Source organism: Podarcis vaucheri, assembly GCF_965113315.1.
Source record: "Podarcis vaucheri genome assembly, chromosome: 9".
Lineage (NCBI taxonomy): Eukaryota > Metazoa > Chordata > Lepidosauria > Squamata > Lacertidae > Podarcis > Podarcis vaucheri.
In genome coordinates, this window is record NC_138767.1 from 10667303 (window position 1) to 10687864 (window position 20562).

The 20562-nt window shown below is 45.7% G+C and overlaps 1 protein-coding gene across 1 annotated transcript; it reads left to right on the forward strand.

Moving 5' to 3' along the window:
* Positions 1 to 865: 865 nt before the first annotated feature.
* Positions 866 to 18580, forward strand: LOC309540023 (N-acylethanolamine-hydrolyzing acid amidase-like; the record flags this gene model as incomplete). Its single annotated transcript, XM_082236602.1, has 11 exons — positions 866 to 1098; positions 3084 to 3248; positions 4469 to 4595; positions 5302 to 5392; positions 6952 to 7028; positions 8902 to 9074; positions 10506 to 10568; positions 11210 to 11276; positions 13691 to 13719; positions 15464 to 15545; positions 17530 to 18580. 10 exons carry the CDS (start codon positions 866 to 868, stop codon positions 15537 to 15539), a joined length of 1101 nt encoding a protein of 366 aa, XP_082092728.1. The 3' UTR covers positions 15540 to 15545; positions 17530 to 18580.
* Positions 18581 to 20562: the final 1982 nt, after the last annotated feature.

Consider the following 20562-nt stretch of genomic DNA (forward strand, 5'->3'; position numbering starts at 1 on the left):
CCTTGCCCACCACCAACCATGCCGTGGAAAGCTTCACCTGTTGAATTACTGCCTGCCCACCACCAACCATGTAGTGGAAAGCTTCACCTGTTGAATTACTGCCTGCCCACCACCAACCATGTAGTGGAAAGCTTCACCTGTTGAATTACTGCCTGCCCACCACCAACCATGTAGTGGAAAGCTTCACCTGTTGAATTACTGCCTGCCCACCACCAACCATGTAGTGGAAAGCTTCACCTGTTGAATTACTGCCTGCCCACCTTCAACCACGCTGTGGAAAAGCTTCATCTGTTGAATTACTGCCTGCCCACCCCGCAGCTGTTAAAGCGGGTGGGAGTGCAAAAAACCCAAAGCGGTTTAAAACGTGCCGACTCTAAAGAGGTGCGGGATATACCTATTAATGATGATAAATTAACACGTGCCGTTAAGGAATACGCAGGAGAAATAATTTTAAGGAGCTATGGAAGGTGTTTGTAGAATCCCTACTGCTAAAACGGAAAGGGGTCAAACCGTGGCGACAGGTGTTGAAGTTTTGGGAGGTTGGATAAGTTACAACGGAATGGTCTGGTGGTGGGGCGCACATTTTTATTCTTATTTATTTCTGATTATTACTTTGTCCAAATAAAAAAAGGCAAAAAATGTGCCGGCTATTAGCCAAGCCGTGCTTTCTCGCCACACCCCGAGATCAGAAAACGAGTTTATATATCCCCCTTATGCAATGAACATTGCAAAGCGGCGTCCCTGGTCGCGGTTAGCGCACTTTCTCTCCTCGGGCTCCGCCCCCGGTCGCCTCCCCTAATCTTAAACTCGCCTCCCACGCGCAGCCCGGGCTTCTTCGAAGAGCCGCTTTTGCTCGCGCGCATCAATGGAGGGAGGGCTGCGCCCGCGGGGCGGGTTTGCGCGGCTCCCCTTCGCCCTCCCGCTCCTGCTGCTGTGCGGTGGGGCTGCTGCCCCCCAGGGGTCGGCGGGGCCCGAGGTGCCCGCGCCCTTGCTTTGCAATGTCAGCTTGGACAGCCCGCCCGAGGAGCGCTGGCTGCCGGTCCTGCGGCTCCACTTCGACCCGGCGCTCCTCCGAGAGGCTTTCGTGCAGCTCATCGAGTGAGTGCAAACCGGGAGGGGGATTTTGGTCGGGGGCGTCAGTCTCTCCGCTGCTTTTTCCTTCCTTGTAATCCTGGTTCATATGAACTTCTGAAAGAGGCTGGCCGGATCCAGCTCTGGGCTTGACCGCTTGATGCACTATTAAAGGGACCCCTGACCATTAGGTCCAGTCGTGACCAACTCTGGGGTTGCGGCGCTCATCTCGCTTTATTGGCCGAGGGAGCCAGCATACAGCTTCATGTGGCCAGCATGACTAAGCCGCTTCTGGCGAACCAGAGCAGCGCATGAAAATGCCGTTTACCTTCCTGCTGGAGCGGTACCTATTTATCTACTTGCACTTGACGTGCTTTTGAACTGCTAGGTGGGCAGGAGCAGGGACTGAGCAACGGGAGTTCACCCCGTTGCGGGGATTCGAACCGCCGACCTTCTGATCGGCAAGCCCTAGGCTCTGTGGTTTAACCCACAGCGCCACCCTCGACGCACTATTGGTTTCCACTCAATCCTAGAGCATGGGTAGGCAAACTAAGGCCTGGGGGCTGGATCTGGCCCAATAGCCTTCCTAATCCGGCCCATGATCGATCCCGGAATCAGCATGTTTTTACATGAGTAGAATATGTGCTTTTATTTAAAATGCATCTCTGGGTTATTTGTGGGGCATAGGAATTCATTCATTATTATTTTTCAAAATATGGTCCGGCCCCCCACAAGGTCTGAGGGACAGTGGACCGGCCCCCTGCTGAAAAAGTTTGCTGACCCCTGGACTAGAGCCCCATCTTCGTCGGATACCCTCACCTGCAGGGTGGATTTAGGTTTGAATCCCTGAGCTAGTGGTGTCCAAAGTTTTTTCAAAGAGGGCCAGATTTGATGAAGTGAAGGGCCGTAAGGGCCAAACAAAGGGCCAACCAAAGTTGTGCTTTTTTAGGATTGAAATTGTTGAGCTATTTTTTAGGGTTGAAGTTGTTAAGGTTTTTTTTTTAGGATCTTACCCCAGGAAATAAACTGCCGGATTAGGGCCCCGAAACAGACTTTGGACATCCCTGCCCTAAAACTACTGAAGGCGATGGGGCCCTTTCTATGTCCAGCAGTCCTTTGTCAACAACAAACTGTTGCTGTTTTTTTGTGTTGAATAAATAGTATATGGTAATTTATGGACCAAATAGGTATCTAAAGCCATTTGCACATGCAGAATGTAGGCACCCTATATATAGAAATGAGCAAACCCGTGATATTTTAGGGAGCAGGCTAGCAGGTGGGGCCCATGACTTACATCATAGGAGCCTGCACAACACAAAACACTGTTGCTGTATGTAGGTTTTATTTTATTTGTTTTTTACCTTATACAGTGGTACCTCGGGTTAAGTACTTAATTCATTCCGGAGATCCGTTCTTAACCTGAAACTGTTCTTAACCTGAAGCACCACTTTAGCTAATGGGGCCTCCCGCTGCTGCCACCGCGCTGCCGGTGCACGATTTCTGTTCTCATCCTGAAGCAAAGTTCTTAACCTGAGGTACTATTTCTGGGTTAGCGGAGTCTGTAACCTGACGCCTCTGTAACCTGAAGCGTATGTAACCCGAGGTACCACTGTATTTTGGAAATGTACATCCAGGTTTTTTCCCCTTTAATTTTTTTGGGGGGCCCAAGAGAGTCGGGCCCAGTGGATGCTCGGGTTGCAAACATGCCTCCCACACGGATCACGTTCGCAACCCACAGCGCCGCGTCTGCACATGCATGGGTTGCGATTCGGCGCTTCTGCAAGCGCTGATACCCGAAAGTAATCCATTCCGGTACTTCCGGGTTTCAGTGTGTCTGTAACCCAAAAATGCACAACCTGAACCATCTGTAACCTGAGGTATGACTGTATTCCGCAGCCAGGTGGCCCCCGTTGGGTTCTACCACCCAGAGTAGGAGAAAACAAGCTTGTTCCATCTCCCATGCGGCAGCCCTCTAGATACTTGATGTACTGCTTTCTTGTCTTGCATTGCAGCAAAGTGGTTCCCAAGTGGGTTCATGCGATTATCCGGCCTCTGGCAGAAGAAATAGAATCCTTTGTGCCTCAGCCGTTTGCAGGCGAGATCCGGGGACTCTGCCAAGCCCTGGGGCTGAGCGTTGGGGATGGCTTGCTCCTTAACTTGGCCTACGAAATTACCACGTAAGTGTCCTTGATATTGGTGAAGAAGAGCCCGCTGGTGCAAGGAATCTTTGTTTGTTTGTTTTATCTGTCAATGAAAGATGAATGAAAACATTAGTACAATCATCTGTTGTGTGGGGAGAAGTGGGGTTTTCCCTGTCTGTGCAAACTTAAAAACACACTTGCTCAGATTTCGTTTTAATTTAAATCTTTACAAGCTCTGCAGCCACTGTTCTCAGAGCGCCTTTCAAGTGAGGAAATAAGATTTTTAAAAAAGAAATATATTAATGCACAATACATAAAAGGGTATCATATCAGAGCAGAATAAAATACCAGCATTAAAATACCAACACCTCAAATGCATGGGAGTGCTCTTTTGCATCAATGATAGGATGCTGGCCGCCATTTTGAATCAATATGGCAAACGAAAACATCACATTAGTGTGACTTTCTCTGTTTCTTTAGCATCACTTCAGCTGCTTCTCAAGATATTGGCACCAGTCTCTGCATGAGGGTTCCCAAAGTGGAGGCGGCAGTCTTTGTTGATGTTTGGATGCCAGGGGCCATTTTGAATCAAGATGGCGGACCAAAATGTGGCTTTGGCATGACTTCACCTGGTTTTTTTTTGGCGTGGCGGGTCCAAGCTCATAAAATTGCACTATCCATTTGAAGGTCTCCATATTTTTTGGTTGCTAAAAATATTTGGGCAGAATTAAACACTCCCAGCTACTTGTGTGCACATATGTAGGTAGGTAGGTAAATATTGTACTTTGACAAACCTTCTAGTTCTAATGACAATGCTAATTCAACCCTCTGGTTTTGGGGCCCATTTCTGTTGGCACTCACCATTTGAGTTCTCTATTAGAGGGAGCGATCTTCTTAGAAGTCCGTAGCCAAAGAATTGGCTGGCCACACCAAATCAGTGTGTGAAATTAAGCTTCCCCCTCTTGGGAACCCCTCCTTGGTTCAGTCTCTCATCATTGTTTGCCCTCCGCCGTGCTTGTTTTCTAGACGAAGCGTCAGGGAAAACATGTTCTTTTTTGTGAGTGTTTGTGGGTGTCCTCTTTTTCTACGCCACTGTCTTGTTTTTCCCCATATAATTTTTTAATTAGTTTTTTAGCATATCATTTTCAAAAGTAATTAAACATACTTTTACATCTTATTCAATTTTTTGACTTCCATCAATCCTGTCTGAAAATTTTCCGATCTAATCTCTTCACTCTTGTTTTCTTATCCCGCAGATACTGCACCAGTATCATCGCTCAGGACACTAACGGGAGCATTTATCATGGCCGGAATCTGGATGCACCCTTTCTCGACATTTTTCAGAAGGCAACCATAAATGTGGACTTTTTAAAGAATGGGCAGGTATAGAAAGCTCTTGGCAGCAGTTAAGTATCACTGCGAGAAGCACAGGGAGCATGCATTTTTGCCAGGTTGCTTTTTAGATTCCCTATTATCAAGGATTCTGCAATAGTGTCAGTCATATTTTCCACAGGGGGAGGTGAGGTGTGAGATTTAGACACCTGACTGCCTAGGGCAGAAATGGGGGCACCTTCCACTTCTGCATATGCTTGGCACATTTAAAGTGCATGACATCCCCAAAAGGATTCTGGGAACTGTAGTTTGCTAAGGGTGCTGGGAATTTTAGCTGTGTGAGGGGGTAAACTGCAGTTCAAAGGGATCTTGGGGTGTGTTCTAAATGTGCAGCATGTCTGCAGCCCAGATATAGTTGAGCTGCAATTCCATAAGCCACAAACACTGTGGCCCAATGGTCAAGGTTTTAGCAAAGTCAAATAATGCAGGCGACCTCTAGAGAGATAATAATGTTTTTGGAGCTTTCCCCTCATTGTTTTTTTGCATTAGTAAATGAGAGAGATTGAATTTTAACCTTTTCTTCCTAAATCCTGAGCTAAAGCATTTTAAGTATTGGAGCCTCAGTTTACATTCAAATAAAGGTCTCTGTTTTCTTGAAGTTAAATTACTTACACACCTGATCATGTTTTGGGGTGTGCTTTGCATTAAAAGCAGTTATGGTTAACTACAGTCCATTCTGTGTCCTTTTTATTTTTAGGTAAAATTCAGAGGCACTACATTTTTCGGTTACGTTGGTATATGGACAGGACAAAGTCCATATAAGTTTACATTTTCTGGAGACGCAAGAGGTAAGCAGATTTCATTCTTCCTGAACAGAAGAATCACATTTCTGCCACATCCTACAGAAAAATGTCAGCTCTACTTTGATTCCCTCCCCGCTTCCATTCTGGAGCATAATGTAGATTTAAAAAAAAAAAAATAAAAGAATCTTAAAGAGAGAAAACCATAATTAAAACCAGAAAATTACAGTAAAACATAGCGCAACATCCATGATACATATCGGTATGGCCACATTTGGAAAATAGTACACTTCATACACAGTGCGGGTGGCGCTGTGGGTTAAACCACTGTGCCGCTTGGGCTTGCTGATCGAAAGGTCGGCAGTTTGAATCCCCGCGATGGGGTGAGCTCCCATTGTTCGGTCCCAGCTCCTGCCAACCTAGCAGTTTGAAAGTACACAGTGCAAGTAGATAAATAGGTACCGCTCCAGCGGGAAGGTAAATGGTGTAACCGTGTGCTGCTCTGGTATTGCCAGAAGCGGCTTAGTCATGCTGGCCACATGACCCGGAAAAACTGTCTGCAGAAGTGGACAAACGCTGGCTCCCTCGGCCTGTAAAGCGAGATGAGCGCCGCAACCCCAGAGTCGTTCGTGACAGGACTTAATTGCTAGGGGTCCCTTTACCTTCACCCTTTTACACTTCATAAGCCAAAACACCTGGACAGATAGGAACCTCTTTAGCTTTCTTTTTTGGAAATAGTAACTGTGGGGAAAGACGAGACTTTGCCTGGGAGTTCCATAAATGGGGAGCCACCGCTAAGGAGGCCCTGATAGATAGCTCCCACCCCCAGGAATGAAGATCAAGGCTTGCAGACAAAAAATGGGCAGTTCTGTTGCATTCTGAACAATATAGGCAATGCATTATACAGTATACAGTCGTTCCTCGGCTCCCGAATGCCTTGGTAGTCGAATGATCTGACTCCTGAACCAGCGAGTGTTCTGGTTTTTGATTTTTTTTTTTTTTTTTTGGAATCTGAATGTCCGATGGGGCTTCTACAGTTTCTGATTGGAGCTTCCTGCAGCCAATCAGAAGCCGCGCTTTGGAATGTTTCGGAAGTCGAACAGACTTCCAGGACGGATTCCGTTCGACTTCCGAGGTACGACTGTACTTGGGTAATGTATATAGTACATTGCAATAACAAAAATAATGGGCCTGGTCCTCCCACAGCGGGCAGGATAACAGTGCTTACCTGACCTCCTGTCACCATCTTTGCTGTGATGTACCAGGAGGAGGAGGGGCAAAGCCCGCAACTTGCGCAGTGACCATTGACTTGAGCACCAGTTGGGCTCTGCTGGCAAGTTTGCACTACGCTGACCTAGCCACTCCCTTACTCCTCCTCCCTATCAATATGCCCCCATAACGCAGGTGGAGGGAAGTCAGCTAAGCACTGCCACTCTGTCTATGGTCTCTTCTGTGATTTTATTTTGCTTTGAAGAAATGCTTTTTATATTCATTCTGGCCATTTGGGTTGGGAGCTCTTAAGCACTGAAGCAATAGGAGGAAACGGCCTATGTTTGTGACGGCTGATTCTCACGAGGCGTTTCTCTTCCCCTTACACGCTGTTATAGATCGTAGCGCATGGTGGGAGACTGCAATTGCCACTTTCCTGAATCGAAATTCTCCGGCCAGCTGGCTGGCCAGGACTGTAAGTAGCCAAAGTTTCGCTCTTTTCAGATTTGTTGCTCACTAACCACCAAGTTGCTGAAAATCCAAGTGTTAATTAATCTTTCCTCTCTCTTTTTACGATTGAACAGATAACGTTGCTTTGTAAAATAGTTCTAGGGGTGGTGAAGGTTCAGAAATGTTATAATTTGTGTAGCGCAGAAAAAGAATGGTCCCTGCCCAGTACATCTAAGAATTTACAACGGTGGGTTTTTTTTTAGTGGAGGGAGGCTATTACAAATGGGAGAAATGTGCATTTAGTTTATTTCTCTTATTTTCCGTGCTTCCTGTGACAAATGGTTTCGTTTTGGGGTTTTTCCGAGAGCAGGAGAAGCCAGCATGGTGCCCTCCAAATCTATTATTATTATTATTATTATTATTATTATATTATTATTATTATTATTATTTTATTATGATTTAATCTTAATTTATTTATATATACCCCACCTTTTTCCTTGACAGGGACTTAAGGCATCTTTCTTTATTACCTGTTCTTCACCTTGAGGCCCCAGGGGAGGTCCCAACACTTTAAAATGCAACATTTAAAGAGAGCCAGTGTGGTGTAGTGGTTAAGAGCGGTAGTCTCGTAATCTGGGGAACCGGGTTCGCGTCTCCGCTCCTCCACATGCAGCTGCTGGGTGACCTTGGGCCAGTCACACTTCTTTGAAGTCTCTCAGCCCCACTCACCTCACAGAGTGTTTGTTGTGGGGGAGGAAGGGAAAGGAGAATGTTAGCCGCTTTGAGACTCCTGAAGGGGAGTGAAAGGCAGGATATCAAATCCAAACTCTTCTTCTTCTTCTTCTTCTTCTTCTTCTTAAAACAGTTTAAAAGAAACCACAATTGCAAGAATAGGGTGGGGTCCTTAAAAACATGCGTTTCAAGTACCAACAACACTTGGTTTTCTTGATGAACGCAAACCCTTGCAGCAAAAGTAAATTTCTTTCAGGTGCCATGACCATTCAGCTTTGAAGTCATAAAAAATCAGCACAGATCTTAAACAACAATCTTTGCATCCTCTGTTGAAACCTGTTTCAGGTTGCTAAATGTGCCAGTTAAAAACAAACATCATTCTGAGGCTTGTTTTGCTTGCCAGCTGTTTCAGGCGCTCTGCCCTTGATGCTTTTCAGCTTAGCTCTGCAAACTTTCCTTCCTTGGAGGCTTTTAAGCAGATATTGGATGCCCACCTGTCAAGGATGCTTTAGTTAAGATACCTGCATTGCACAGAGGTCTCTTCTATGATTCTATGAAATATGAGGACTAGAAGGTTGCTTCCTTAAAATGGGAATTCGGGTTTTCAGGATTCTGATAAGCAGCAACTCGGTTACTTCTGGAGCCTTGGGATAATGCGCAGTGTGATAAATGTTTGCAGGTTTGCCAGCTCCAGACCCAAAGTGGAGCTTCTGTGACTTCTCCCAGCTCTACAGCCCTGTGATGGGAAAAGCTGTGCCTTTTATGCAACCCTTAAAGGTACAGGAACCCCCTCATGGTGTGGACCTCACAGTCCATGAAATATACTCGGAGTCGAGTGTGGATTTCATGCTCTTTATTCAGCTCATAGTAGAGAAGTTCCCCCAAAATATCTGCTTTATATACATTATTTACACAATGGGCCGCACGTGATTGGCTAATTCCTGGATTCTCCTGTAGGCCAATCAGGTTGCGGATTCACTTCCATCTGGAGCTGGATTGGGTGGCTCCTGCGGACCAATCAGACTGCTGCATTGTTCTAGGACCAATCAGACTGCTGCATTCTGAATCCTATTGTTCTAGGACCAATCAGACTGCTGCATTTGGATCCTATTCAACTCAGTACATAACAGTCCAAAATGCCCACTTTTGTTTCTGCTTTGCTACAGGTTTTGAGCGAAGCTGAGAACTTTGAGGCTGCTGCTCTCATGCTGTCCAAGACACCGATTATAGCAAACGTCTACTTCATCATTGGGGGCACGAAGCCAGGGGAAGGGGCAGTCATTACGAGAAGGAGAAGCGGTCCAGTCGATATTTGGCCCTTGGATCCTCTGACTGGAGGGTAAGCATGAAATTTTGTAACCCTGGGTTTTGTAGGAAACAAGTTATGAATTTGTAGATGGAGGGGTATAATTGCCCCTTGGTGTCTTATGAGTGGGGCAGAGTGTTGGGAAATAAATAACTGGGGAGCACCAGTAATTGCGAAGTGCTCCCCCCATGTGTGGGGAATCACAGAGAAAAAATGGCTGACTGCCTGAATTCAAAAAGTGTATGGGGCCTGATTCACTCTTTAGCCGAAATAGCCCCCAGCAGAGTTTAAAACACAAATGTATACAGTATTTGCAAAGCACGGGGAATATAGATTGTTACACCTTTAAATGTCCCAGTATGAATGAACTTTATTAAGGTCACAGACCAGGATAAAACAAACAAACAAACAAACAAAAACAAAAACAAAACCATATGATAATGAGAGTGGAGGCTAGCATCTGCCTAACATCAATCTACAAATGGCTGACATTGAATCTGCTCCCCCGCGGGATAGCCCCATTGATCCTCTGCGACCAATTCCAGTCAGGCTGGCAGACTGCAGTCCTGAACACCCTCGGAAACTGGGTTTTGCCCCTCAAGCCCTTCTAAGTCTGGGCTTGGGCCAGGCAAAAGCTACGGTCAGGCAAACAATATTAGACACCGAGAGACAACAGGACTGTGCAAGGTGCCCCGACTATAAAATTGGAGAAATCGAGAGAGAGATAGCCGAAACCGGCAGCATATCTCTTCTTTCTCGTATCTAGAAATGCAAGAAGGGCCTTTACACTCACCAGAAGCTCGGCTCTTCCCTCGCCGGTCCTGGATGGAGCCTTTAGAAAAGTCCCCTAAGCTCAGAGACTTTGCACCTGTCCATTGGGAGAGATAGGAAGCCCAGAACACTTGTTCTTTAGATGTCCCTGTTATGAAGAGGCACGTAGTAAGATCATTGATCCCCTACTGGTGAGGCTCTCTGACCTCCCGCAAAAGCAAAAATTTGACCTTTTGCTGTTACGCAAAGATCAGAAGATGACCTGGATGGTCGCCAGATTCTGTGTACAATGTCCCAGTATTAAGCATTTACAATTCTTCCCCCTCCTCTATCCCTCTCGCAGTAAATAGACTACAACCTTTAGTAAGTTAAAATGTTTTACTTACAGTAACCACAGCTCTCATCATGAATACAGCAGAAACAACACAGGTATTCTGGGTAACAAAATACAAAAAGCACCTTCACATATTGTGGTAATCAACTTAAGTTTTGCTCAGAGAACACCCGCTGAAATTAATGGACCACCCTGGATCTTCTTCCTTAATTTTAGTGGCTTGAACAATGAAGACCTTACAAACAGTAGGTCTGAAAAGTTCTGAGGGAAATAATCCCCCCCTTTTAAAAAAAATTAAGTACCTTATACCCATATGCAAAAGGATACAGTGATAAAGTTTTAATGTTCATTTTATGTAGGTGGTACCGGGTAGAGACAAACTACGATCACTGGACAACCCCTCCTCCTCTAGATCATCGAAGGTACCGTATGCTTTGCTGGGAGGTAAATTGTGTCAAGATTATCTTATTTTAAAGAAAGAAGAAAAGGAACTATATATGCATACTTTGTTATACTTCCACAGTTGGAATATCTCCCTTTTGTGCATAGGTAGGGTTGTCAGAGGGACGCGGGTGGCACTGTGGGTTAAACCACAGAGCCTAGGACTTGCCGATCAGAATGTCGGCGGTTCGAATCCCCGTGACGGGGTGAGCTCCTGTTGCTCGGTCCCTGCTCCTGCCAACCTAGCAGTTGAAAAGCACATCAAAGTGCAAGTAGATAAATAGGTACTGCTCTGGCGGGAAGGTAAACAGCGTTTCCATGCAGTGCTCTGGTTCGCCAGAGGCGGCTTAGTCATGCTGGCCACATGACCCGGAAGCTGTACGCCGGCTCCCTCAGCCAATAAAGCGAGGTGAGCGCTGCAACCCAAGAGACGGTCATGACTGGACCTAATGGTCAGGGATCCCCTTACCTTAGGGTTGTCAGGCTGCGTCAATCGAAACGGATCTCACAGAGCAAGACTGCTGTTCTTTTATTATTTTATTTTTGCATGCACAAGGCGAATCGCAAAACACTCCAACACCTCTTACCTCCGGTATGAAGTGGTTTTATTTTTACTCTGCAGAACCCAAGCCATGAAAGCACTGAATGCCACCGGACAGAAGAATATTAATCTCGAGTCTCTCTACAAAGTAAGTCTTCCGTTTTACATCCTGCTCATTTTATAAACAAAACAAAACTCACTTTTTTTGAGGTCTTTATGCTAGGATAGTTCTCTCTTGGGATTTTTCAAGGTTTGCCACATTTGCAAACGAGAACCTTTTTGGGGGTAACACACACACACACACACACAAACAATCACACACCACAGCATATTGTATTGGCTGCAACGCAGTGCTTCTTCAATGCCTAATTTCAGTTAAGGGGTTGAGCGATTACCTCTTGGGGTGCCTTTGCAAATGTCAGGCTTCAGGGAACCAGCTTTCTCCCCCATGGCAGTAGATAAGCAGAACAAAGGAAAAGGAGTCTTCTTACCAGTTAGAAACTTTAATAATCACAGCAAGAGAACAAAGAACACATCTCCCAGAATGGCGGTGCTCCCAATTAAGGCTAACACCCCCTCCATCCCTATTAGTCTACACCACTCCTACGTTTTGTAATCTGAGCTTGTATCCTCTGTGCTTTCTGTGCTGACACTTTCTGAGCTCTCAATGACTTTGGAGACGTGTGTGTGTGTGTGTGTGTGTGTGTGTGAGAATGTGAATGCTGCCCAGAGACGGTGAATCTGTTAACCCTCTCTCTTCCAGTGTTTCTTCTCCTAGCTGTTCCCCTCAGTATTTCCCAGCTTCTGCCTTCTGAACTATGCCCCTCTGCAAACCACTGTTCCAAATCTACACTGTCCTCTGCTCCTAGGAAAATTCAAAATCCAGAGCAGGGGGAGGGGGAGACTCCCACCATTCCTCTTCAGCGCACGCCTCCTCAGCACGGTCCCTGACACATACAGGTGCCATTGCCCCTGTACTCAGGAAGGCCCTTCCTTTTGGCATACATAAACTACCATCCATCAGTTGCTTTGTGTGTCTTGTTGTTACGGTAAAATGTCGGTAGAGCATGAGACTCTTAATCTCAGGGTCGTGGGTTCGAGCCCCACATTGGGCGCCATCTGTTACGGTAAAATCTGGGTGCGGGGCTACTCTGCCACCCAGCTCGTTAGACTAAGTCTGCGGGTCCCTGCGGAAGAAAATGAGCTCAGCCGGAGACAGGAGCAAACTGCAGAAGATCCAAGTTTATTGCGCAACAGGTTCAAGACGAGATTGAACAGCGAGAAAGGGGTGACATGAACTTTTGAAACTTCCCTCCATGTCCCAGAATACAGTGCAAAATACATCCCAGTTACATCATGAATACATTAAGAAGAGGTTGGGTTACACAGATTACATCATGAATACATTAAGAAGAGGTTGGGTCACACAGGATTAACATATGGAGGAGGGAGGGGAAATATGCAGAGCTGGAGATATGTGCAGATAAGCACATCCTGAGAAGACAATGGTCCATGTATGCATAGTCTGTGCACCTGGCATTGCCCGGAGGAAAGGCTTGGCAGAGTGATTTGACAGGATTAGGGTCTTGACACCTTGCTTGAGGGATTATGGAGGACAGGTGTCATGGAGTCCTAGAGAAATTGAGCAAATTAGCACGTTGATTTTCTATGAATTTTATAGATTTTAGTGTTCAGTTTCTGTTAATTGATTCTCATGGGAAACTTACAGATTCTGGCTTCACGCAATTAACTCAAGGCAGTGTCAATTTACTCTTGGCAGAAAGCCCAGGTCTGCTTGACCTAGAAACTACTTACTCTGATTGGTTAACGACCAGCACTCAACTCTGTTATCTAGGATTGCTAGCACAGTGTGGTGTGTTAGGTGTGTTAGGAGTAGAAGTGCTGTGTATGGTAGAGAGAGAGAGAGAGAGAGAGAGAGAGAGAGAAAGGATTTATTTTGCTTTGTTTTGTATGCAGAAACTCTGCTGGTTTTATTTTTCCTTTTAATAAATCCTGTAAATAGTTATTCTGAGTCTAGCTGACTAGTCATTACTGCCACAACTAGCTTCCTCGCTGTGCAGGAAAACTCTGCTACGTTTGGGCTAAAGCCATTAGAGCTATGCCTGACACTTCAAAGTTCCATGATTTAGTCCCTTTTGACATTGACAATTGGAAATAAATGGATATATTGTAGCGAAGAAGGTGAAGAAGACATGCCCCCCCTTCCGTATCACTTGTAAAGGCCTTTCTTTTTGCCCAGGCTTTCCATGGCCCACAAGATTACACCCTGTTGTTACGGGGAAACCCTTCATTTATGAGCTACCGTGTATAAGCACAACACACTGAACCCAGAAGTGACTCAAAAGCTTTAAAAAAGAGGCAGGATGGGGCAGAGTGCCTGCAGGCTTTTTCAATTGTCTTTCAAATATACGGGATTTCACTGGTGCATGTGGTGCCTCGGAACATAACCCCCTTCAGCGTTTTAAAAGCTTCAGCTGTTTAGAAATGCTTTTAAATACATAAATAAATGGACTCCTTTCATTTCATTTTGGTTTTTTCCAGGTATTGTCAGTCTACCCAGTCTTAAATGAGTAAGTTTTGTTTGCATTTTTTCTATAATAGGTTTGGATTCCATCCTTTAGGCCTCGTACGGGGAACCTCTGTCCCCACCAAATGTTGTTGTACTGCAAATCCCATCAGCCCTTGCAAGCATGGCTTATGGCTAGGCATTATGGGAGTTGTAGTTCAGCAACACCTGGAGGCTGGCCTATCAATATCTCTATGGCAGGACTAGCTGACATGGTCCCTCCAGATGTTGCTGGACTACAACTCCCATGAGCCCCCAGCCAGTGTGATGATGGGAGCTGCAATCCAGCAGCATTTCAAGGGCACCAAGGCAGATGAGGTTGTATGGTGGAGTCCCTTTTAATTCCTGGGATCCAGCAAGGTGTTGGGAATCGAGCCTTTATCGGGAGAAACTGGCCACTCTCCAGGCACCCGGCTTGATCTCCGGTTGACCTCCCTGTCTGCATTCCCCGGCAGGATACAGGCAGAGGTCGCAATCGGCGATCCTCCTCAGCGTGAGAAGGACACACCGCTCTTTCCTGCCCCCCAGGCAGGGGAAAGAGATAGACAGAAACGTATTTGCATGCCTTTATTTCTGTCTTTGCAGCGTTACAGAGAAACACGTCTGCTCTCTTCAAACTCCAGCAGCCGAGAGACAAACTCCTCCTACTGTACTTCCTGTACAGCTCATATTACACTCTGAGCTAATTCCGGTGCTTCGCACTGTGAATAGACTGTCCCTCTGTTTCCCACGGAACAGTCCCAACATTCCCATTTATGTTTTGCTTTCAAGCTAGCAGCTCGCATTGCTTCTATATCGTAATCCAGCTGCTGAATTAGCCAGGCAAGGGCCATTAGGGTCCCTTAAGTATGGGTCATTAAGGTAACAAAGGAAATGGCTCTGTGCCAGAGGGCAAATAGGTGGGGGCCCCTCTCTCGCCTTGCTGGTAGTTCGAAGGACAAAATCCAGAGTGGAATGTGTTCTCTAGAAGCAGGCTGTGGGCTGGGCAGTGGAGAGGCAGAGCTATGCCTGATTTCTGCTGGGTCCAAGACTGTGGCTATGGCAGAAGTAAGACCCTTTTGGGCCATTAATACAGTGGTACCTCGGGTTAAGAACTTAGTTCATTCTGGAGGTCTGTTCTTAACCTGAAACTGTTCTTAACCTGAAGCACCACTTTAGCTAATGGGGCCTCCTGCTGCTGCTGTGCCGCCGCTTCACACTTTCTGTTCTCAACCTGAAGCAAAGTTCTTAACCTGAGGCACTATTTTTGGGTTAGCGGAGTCTGTAACCTGAAGAGTCTATAACCTAAAGTGTGTGTAACCCGAGGTACCACTGTACTGTGAGCCTCTCCATCATAAGTTGTACAGCCTCTGCTGTCCCTCATTCCAAGGAAACCAAGCCCAAGGTAAGCGCCTGGGACACCTGGAATCTCACAGTGCTCAGAGATTGGGGTGCCGTTCGACAGTATATACCAGGGGATGTCCAACAGGTTGATCGCGGTCGACTGGTTGATTCCTGGGAGGTTTTGGTAGATTGGGGTCAATCGCAGGCTCCCTCTCCTTTGCGGTGGCAAAAGAGCATCTTTGACCTGAACCCCCCAAAACGGGACTTTCCTCCCTAAAGAAAGCTCAACAATTTTGACCTGAAACACCCCCCCCCAAAAAAAAGGGGTAGATCACTGCCGGTTTTTTGTTCTGTGAGTAGATCTCTTGGGATTTGGACGTCCCTGGTATATACCATGACTCAATTCGTTTCCTATTCTTTACCAGGGGAACAGTTTACACCACTGTCATGAGTGCTGCAACCCCAGGCAATTACATGACACGGATCAGGAACTTGGTGTGAAAACATGTAAGTTCTGATATTTAATGCAGATTGTCATTTGGAATAGAAGTTCCATCCAAATACCTGGCACTTCCGGCTTGCAATTAGGGGTGTAAGAAGGTGTCAGTTTTCGTTCCACCTTGCATTCGTCACGTACAATACTGTATACATTTTGCAGCAGTTCTTCTGCCAAAGCCCACAGGATCTGTCTTGCTGTCCGCTGTGGCAAAACTACATCATTTGCTTAATTATGTTATTGCACCGCATCCATTTCAGTGCCAAGGAAACACAATGCAAATTAAGCGGGTGGGACGTAACTAATTACATATCATTTGCACACTGAAAGCCAACGACACCAGAAAATTCTGATTATATTCGCTGGATGGATTTTAGTTCCAGACGTGGAACAAATAAGCAGCCAGTGGCAGTCTCTGCTCCCGCTTCTGTTTTTAGAGGAATTCTCCAACATTCCTGCTTGCAATTCCTGGCATTTAACTGCTTTGTGCTTGCCAGAAAGCTTGGTATTCAAAGTCTCTCATTTTCTTATTTTCCCGGAAACGCAAGCTTATTTTATGCCCCCAGTAGTAGCGACCTGCCCCAACTGGAAAAGGAAAGAAAGGGAAAACTCTTGTCTGACTGCCTGTTTATCCATCAGGCTCTGCCTGTTAAGAGAACCTCGTCATGATACTGTGGGTTGATGAACGCCGAATTAAAAACCTCTGAATGAGCCACCCTCTTTGAGATCAGACCTTTTTTGATATCAGCTTCAGTATTGCAGGAAGCTATATCTGCAGGGGAAAACCCAGGAATTTTGTGGCTGTCCAATGTGCCCTGCTAGAGAGAAGTGGCGACTCAGTTTGATGTTGGGATATCCACCATGGCAAATGTGGCCCTGGAGTTTTGATTTGCTATCAGACATCTGCTACGGAGCCAGTTTGTGAAGCTGGTGTGGGGAATGTTCAGGGTGGCAGGAGAGGATATATTGTTAATTAATATCCTTCCTAACTTGTGCTAGCAAGTTCCTTTACTTAGCAGAGTTACATTCCCCTTTTTACATGCACAGCAGATAGCTGGTTGCAGGCTCGTGTTAGCCTCTCACTATTATACAATTCAGTCTGTCTCAGATTGAATTTATGCTCCTGGTAAGTTTCCTTGAATCCCTCTTAAAAGAATAAAGGCGCCACAATCTTATTCAAAGTCAATAAAACTGATGTTTCTCACATCAGTTCACAGTTGGATTCCTGAAGGCAGACTTAGTAATTATTATTATTATTATTATTATTATTATTACCCTGCCCATCTGGCTGGGTTTCCCCAGCCACTCTGGGCGGCTTCCTACAAAGATTAAAATACAGTGGTCTGTTAAACATTAAAAGCTTCCCTAAACAGGGCTGCCTTCAGATGTCTTCTAAAAGTCTGGTGGTTGTTTTTCTCTTTGACATCTTGTGGGAGGGCGTTCCACAGGGCGGGTGCCACTACCAAGAAGGCCCTCTGCCTGGTTCTCTCTAACTTGGCTTCTTGCAGTGAGGGAACCACCAGAAGGCCCTCGGCGCTGGACCAAATATGTACATGTGGGTCTACCCCATATGGGGGAATAATCCCAGTGCTTTTGCTAGCTGAGAGCTAGCAGAGCAGTCCTAACTAAAAGCTGGTCAAACGAAGAAGGAAGTCAAAAAGAAGGGAAGGGTGCTGTGTGACTTGTCCTTTTGTTACCTGGACAGGTTAGGTCACACCCACCTTCTATCACATGCAGAAGGAAGGATGTTGCAGCCAAGAGGAACAGGAAGTTTCAACTGGCTGGACCAAACATTCGCTTGCATGTCTTCTCTAGCATTACAAGGAATGTTGTACTTGATTGCCTCTCATGGATCACATCCCACAGCTGGGAGACAACCTACCAAAAGTTGCAGCTCATTACAGAATTGCCATGTGTTACAGGTGCATGTTGGCCTAACAGTAGCAGGGCACTGATTTTAGTTTTCTTTCTTTTTTTATTCTGGTCTTTGTGCAGGGGCTTCCCCCACTGCATCGGTGTGGTAGATGCTATCCCAGGACAAATCAGATCAACACGCTAATAGGAAAAACTATCATTCCATTCCCATTACAAGGAACAGACACCAGTGTAAACTTTTTATCAGTCTGGAAGTTAGCAGGAGTGGCGAAAACCACGATGCCTTCATTTCTGTAAACTGCACCTTGCCAAGAAATGGATGTGGGTATCTGTGCCTGGGAACCCTGGTGTACCAATTCATGGCAAACACATACCTCACAGAAGAAGGGGTTGATGGAATCATAGAGTGCCCCCCCCCAAAAAAAAATGTTATTCAGCCACGGTTTTAATAGATGCACGATTTGGTTGCTTTAAGGGATGCTGATGTTGTCTCAAATGCAAACTCCCAGTTGGTGAAGATAACGTGTCTGCTGTAATAACAGCCTGTGTTGTCCTATACAATATTTGTGAGTTAAAGGGTCACTCACTGGGTGCAGTTGACTGTATAGAACCTGAAATCATTCCTCCCTCATATACAGAGGAACACTGACCATACAGAAACAGAACTGCAGCAGAGTGGAGCATTATGAGTTCCATCTTCGTATGATTTTCAGCAGATTGTGAAGGCACAAAAATGCAGAGAGCTTGCTGAAACTTCAGAAAATGATAGAACTGAGCATTTGCTGGGGCTCCTAAGTAGCCAAACGATTCACTGCCCCCCAAACTCTGTTTTTTTCACTTTGCATGGGACACTTTAGAAAGATGCTGTAGAAGAAAATTCTCATTTTGCACATCTCCTTTTGTAGGCTAAGGAGACTCACTGAGGATACCCCAGCAGCCCCCACCTCCCAGTGTATAAAGCCATTAATAATGCACTGGACTTACACCCAAAATAAGACCAAAAACATTTCAGCTTACTAGTGCCTTTTTTCTGCTCTTGCAAAATGATTGGTAAGCAGAAGCTGAAGTTGATGAATTGATGAATTATTTTTATTGTGTCCCCCTCCCCCCAGAAATACAATGTTTTGTTGTTGATCTATGAGGACAGAACTGAAATAAATGGATTTTTAAAGTGGTGGTGGTTTTCTTCCCCCCACCCTCCCTCTTATCTCGCCTATTTCTCATCCTGTATCAAAGACTCTGTGGTTTCTGAGCCAGAGCCAGCCTTGTAATACTGCAGCATAAAAAGCCAAAGCGGTATAATTGCATCTTACATGCATTTAACTTGCGCAATTTCAACCACATGCAGCTGGTTGAAATTGCACAAGTCAAATCCAAGCACGGTGGAGAGCTTAAAAGCTCTTTTCGTGCCAGGTATGATTGGTTACTCCGCATGGAAAGAGCTTTTAAGCCTTTCTTCTCACATGAAGGTGAGACCCACCCAGTACACCAGTTGTAGAGTACAAGGGTTCCATATCTCCCCTCATCCACTAGACGTAGGGTGACACCAAGGGCTCGGGTATATGTGATTTTTGTGTGTGCGTATAATACAGTGGTACCTCGGGTTAAGAACTTAATTCGTTTTGGAGGTCCGTTCTTAACCTGAAACTGTTCTTAACCTGAGGTACCACTTTAGCTGATGGGGCCTCCCGCCGCCGCCGCACAATTTCTGTTCTCATCCTGCAGTAAAGTTCTTAACCTGAGGTACTACTTCCGAGTTAGCGGAGTCTGTAACTTGAAGCGTTTGTAACCTGAGGTACCACTGTACTTGGAATCCCTGCCTTATTTATGATCATACTGTATAGCACATCCATTTCTGGGAACTGCAAAGGAGGATATTGACAAAATACTCACACTTACAAAGTAGTAGCTTTTGAACAAGTTGTTTCTTTGTGTGGTTCCCAGTCCCTCTCCACAATGCGGCAAATTAAGAATGTTTGTAAGGTAAAAAGGTAAAGGACCCCTGGTTAAGTCGAGTCAAAGGCGACTATGGGGTTGTGGAGCTCATCTCGCTTTCAGGCCGAGGGAGCTGGCGTTTGTCTACAGACATGTGGCCAGCAGGACTAAACTGCTGCTGGTGCAACAGGACACCGTGATGGAAACCAGAGTGCATGGAAATGCCGTTTACCTTCCTGCCACAGCAGTACCTATTTATCTACTCGCACTGGCGTGTTTTCGAACTGCTAGGTTGGCCGGAGCTGGGACAGAGCAATGGGAGCTCACCCCGTCGTAGGGATTCGAACCGCCAACCTTCTGATCGCCAAGCCCAAGAGGCTCAGTGGTTTAGACCACAGCGCCACCCTGTGGATATCATAAAATTGTAGAGTTGGAAGGGACAATGATAGTCATCTAGTCCAGCCCCCTGCAGTGCATGAATTTTTCACCCAACATGGGACTTGAATCCACAACTCGCTTGGTGATCTAAGTGCTATTTGAAAGGGTGGGAAGCTGGCTTGAAACAGGAACATGAGGTTAAGGGATACATCTTGCGAGTTATTCTTGCTTGTATATATGTGCACATTTCAAGTACAGTGGTACCTCGGGTTAAGTACTTAATTCGTTCTGGAGGTCCGTTCTTAACCTCAAACTGTACCTAACCTGAAGCACCACTTTAGCTAATGGGGCCTCCCACTGCCGCCACGCCGCCACTGCGCAATTTCTGTTCTCATCCTGAAGCAAAGTTCTTAACCTGAAGCACTATTTCTGGGTTAGCGGAGTCTGTAACCTGAAGCGTATGTAACCTGAAGCGTATGTAACCTGAGGTACCACTGCATTGGATCTGTCAGAACGTGGCAAATCATTTTTCATTTTTTAGCTGGATGGCAAAAATATCTGCTCCCTTCTGCTTGGTTTTTCTTATTCACTAGAATGCAAAAGTGTTCAGTATTGAGAAGCGATTATCTAACCATTTTGTTCCCATTGCAACACATTTACCTGTAGTTCACCAAATGATACAGTGACCAGGCTTGCTGTCTCTCATCCATGCTGTCTTAACTGGGCGACTGTTTTTTTAGAACTTCATATCTCATATTTTAAAAAAAGATGTGAATTCTGTGCTTCTAAGGTAAAGTGCAACAGACATGGACATACTTTCTCGCCCCCCACAAATACACA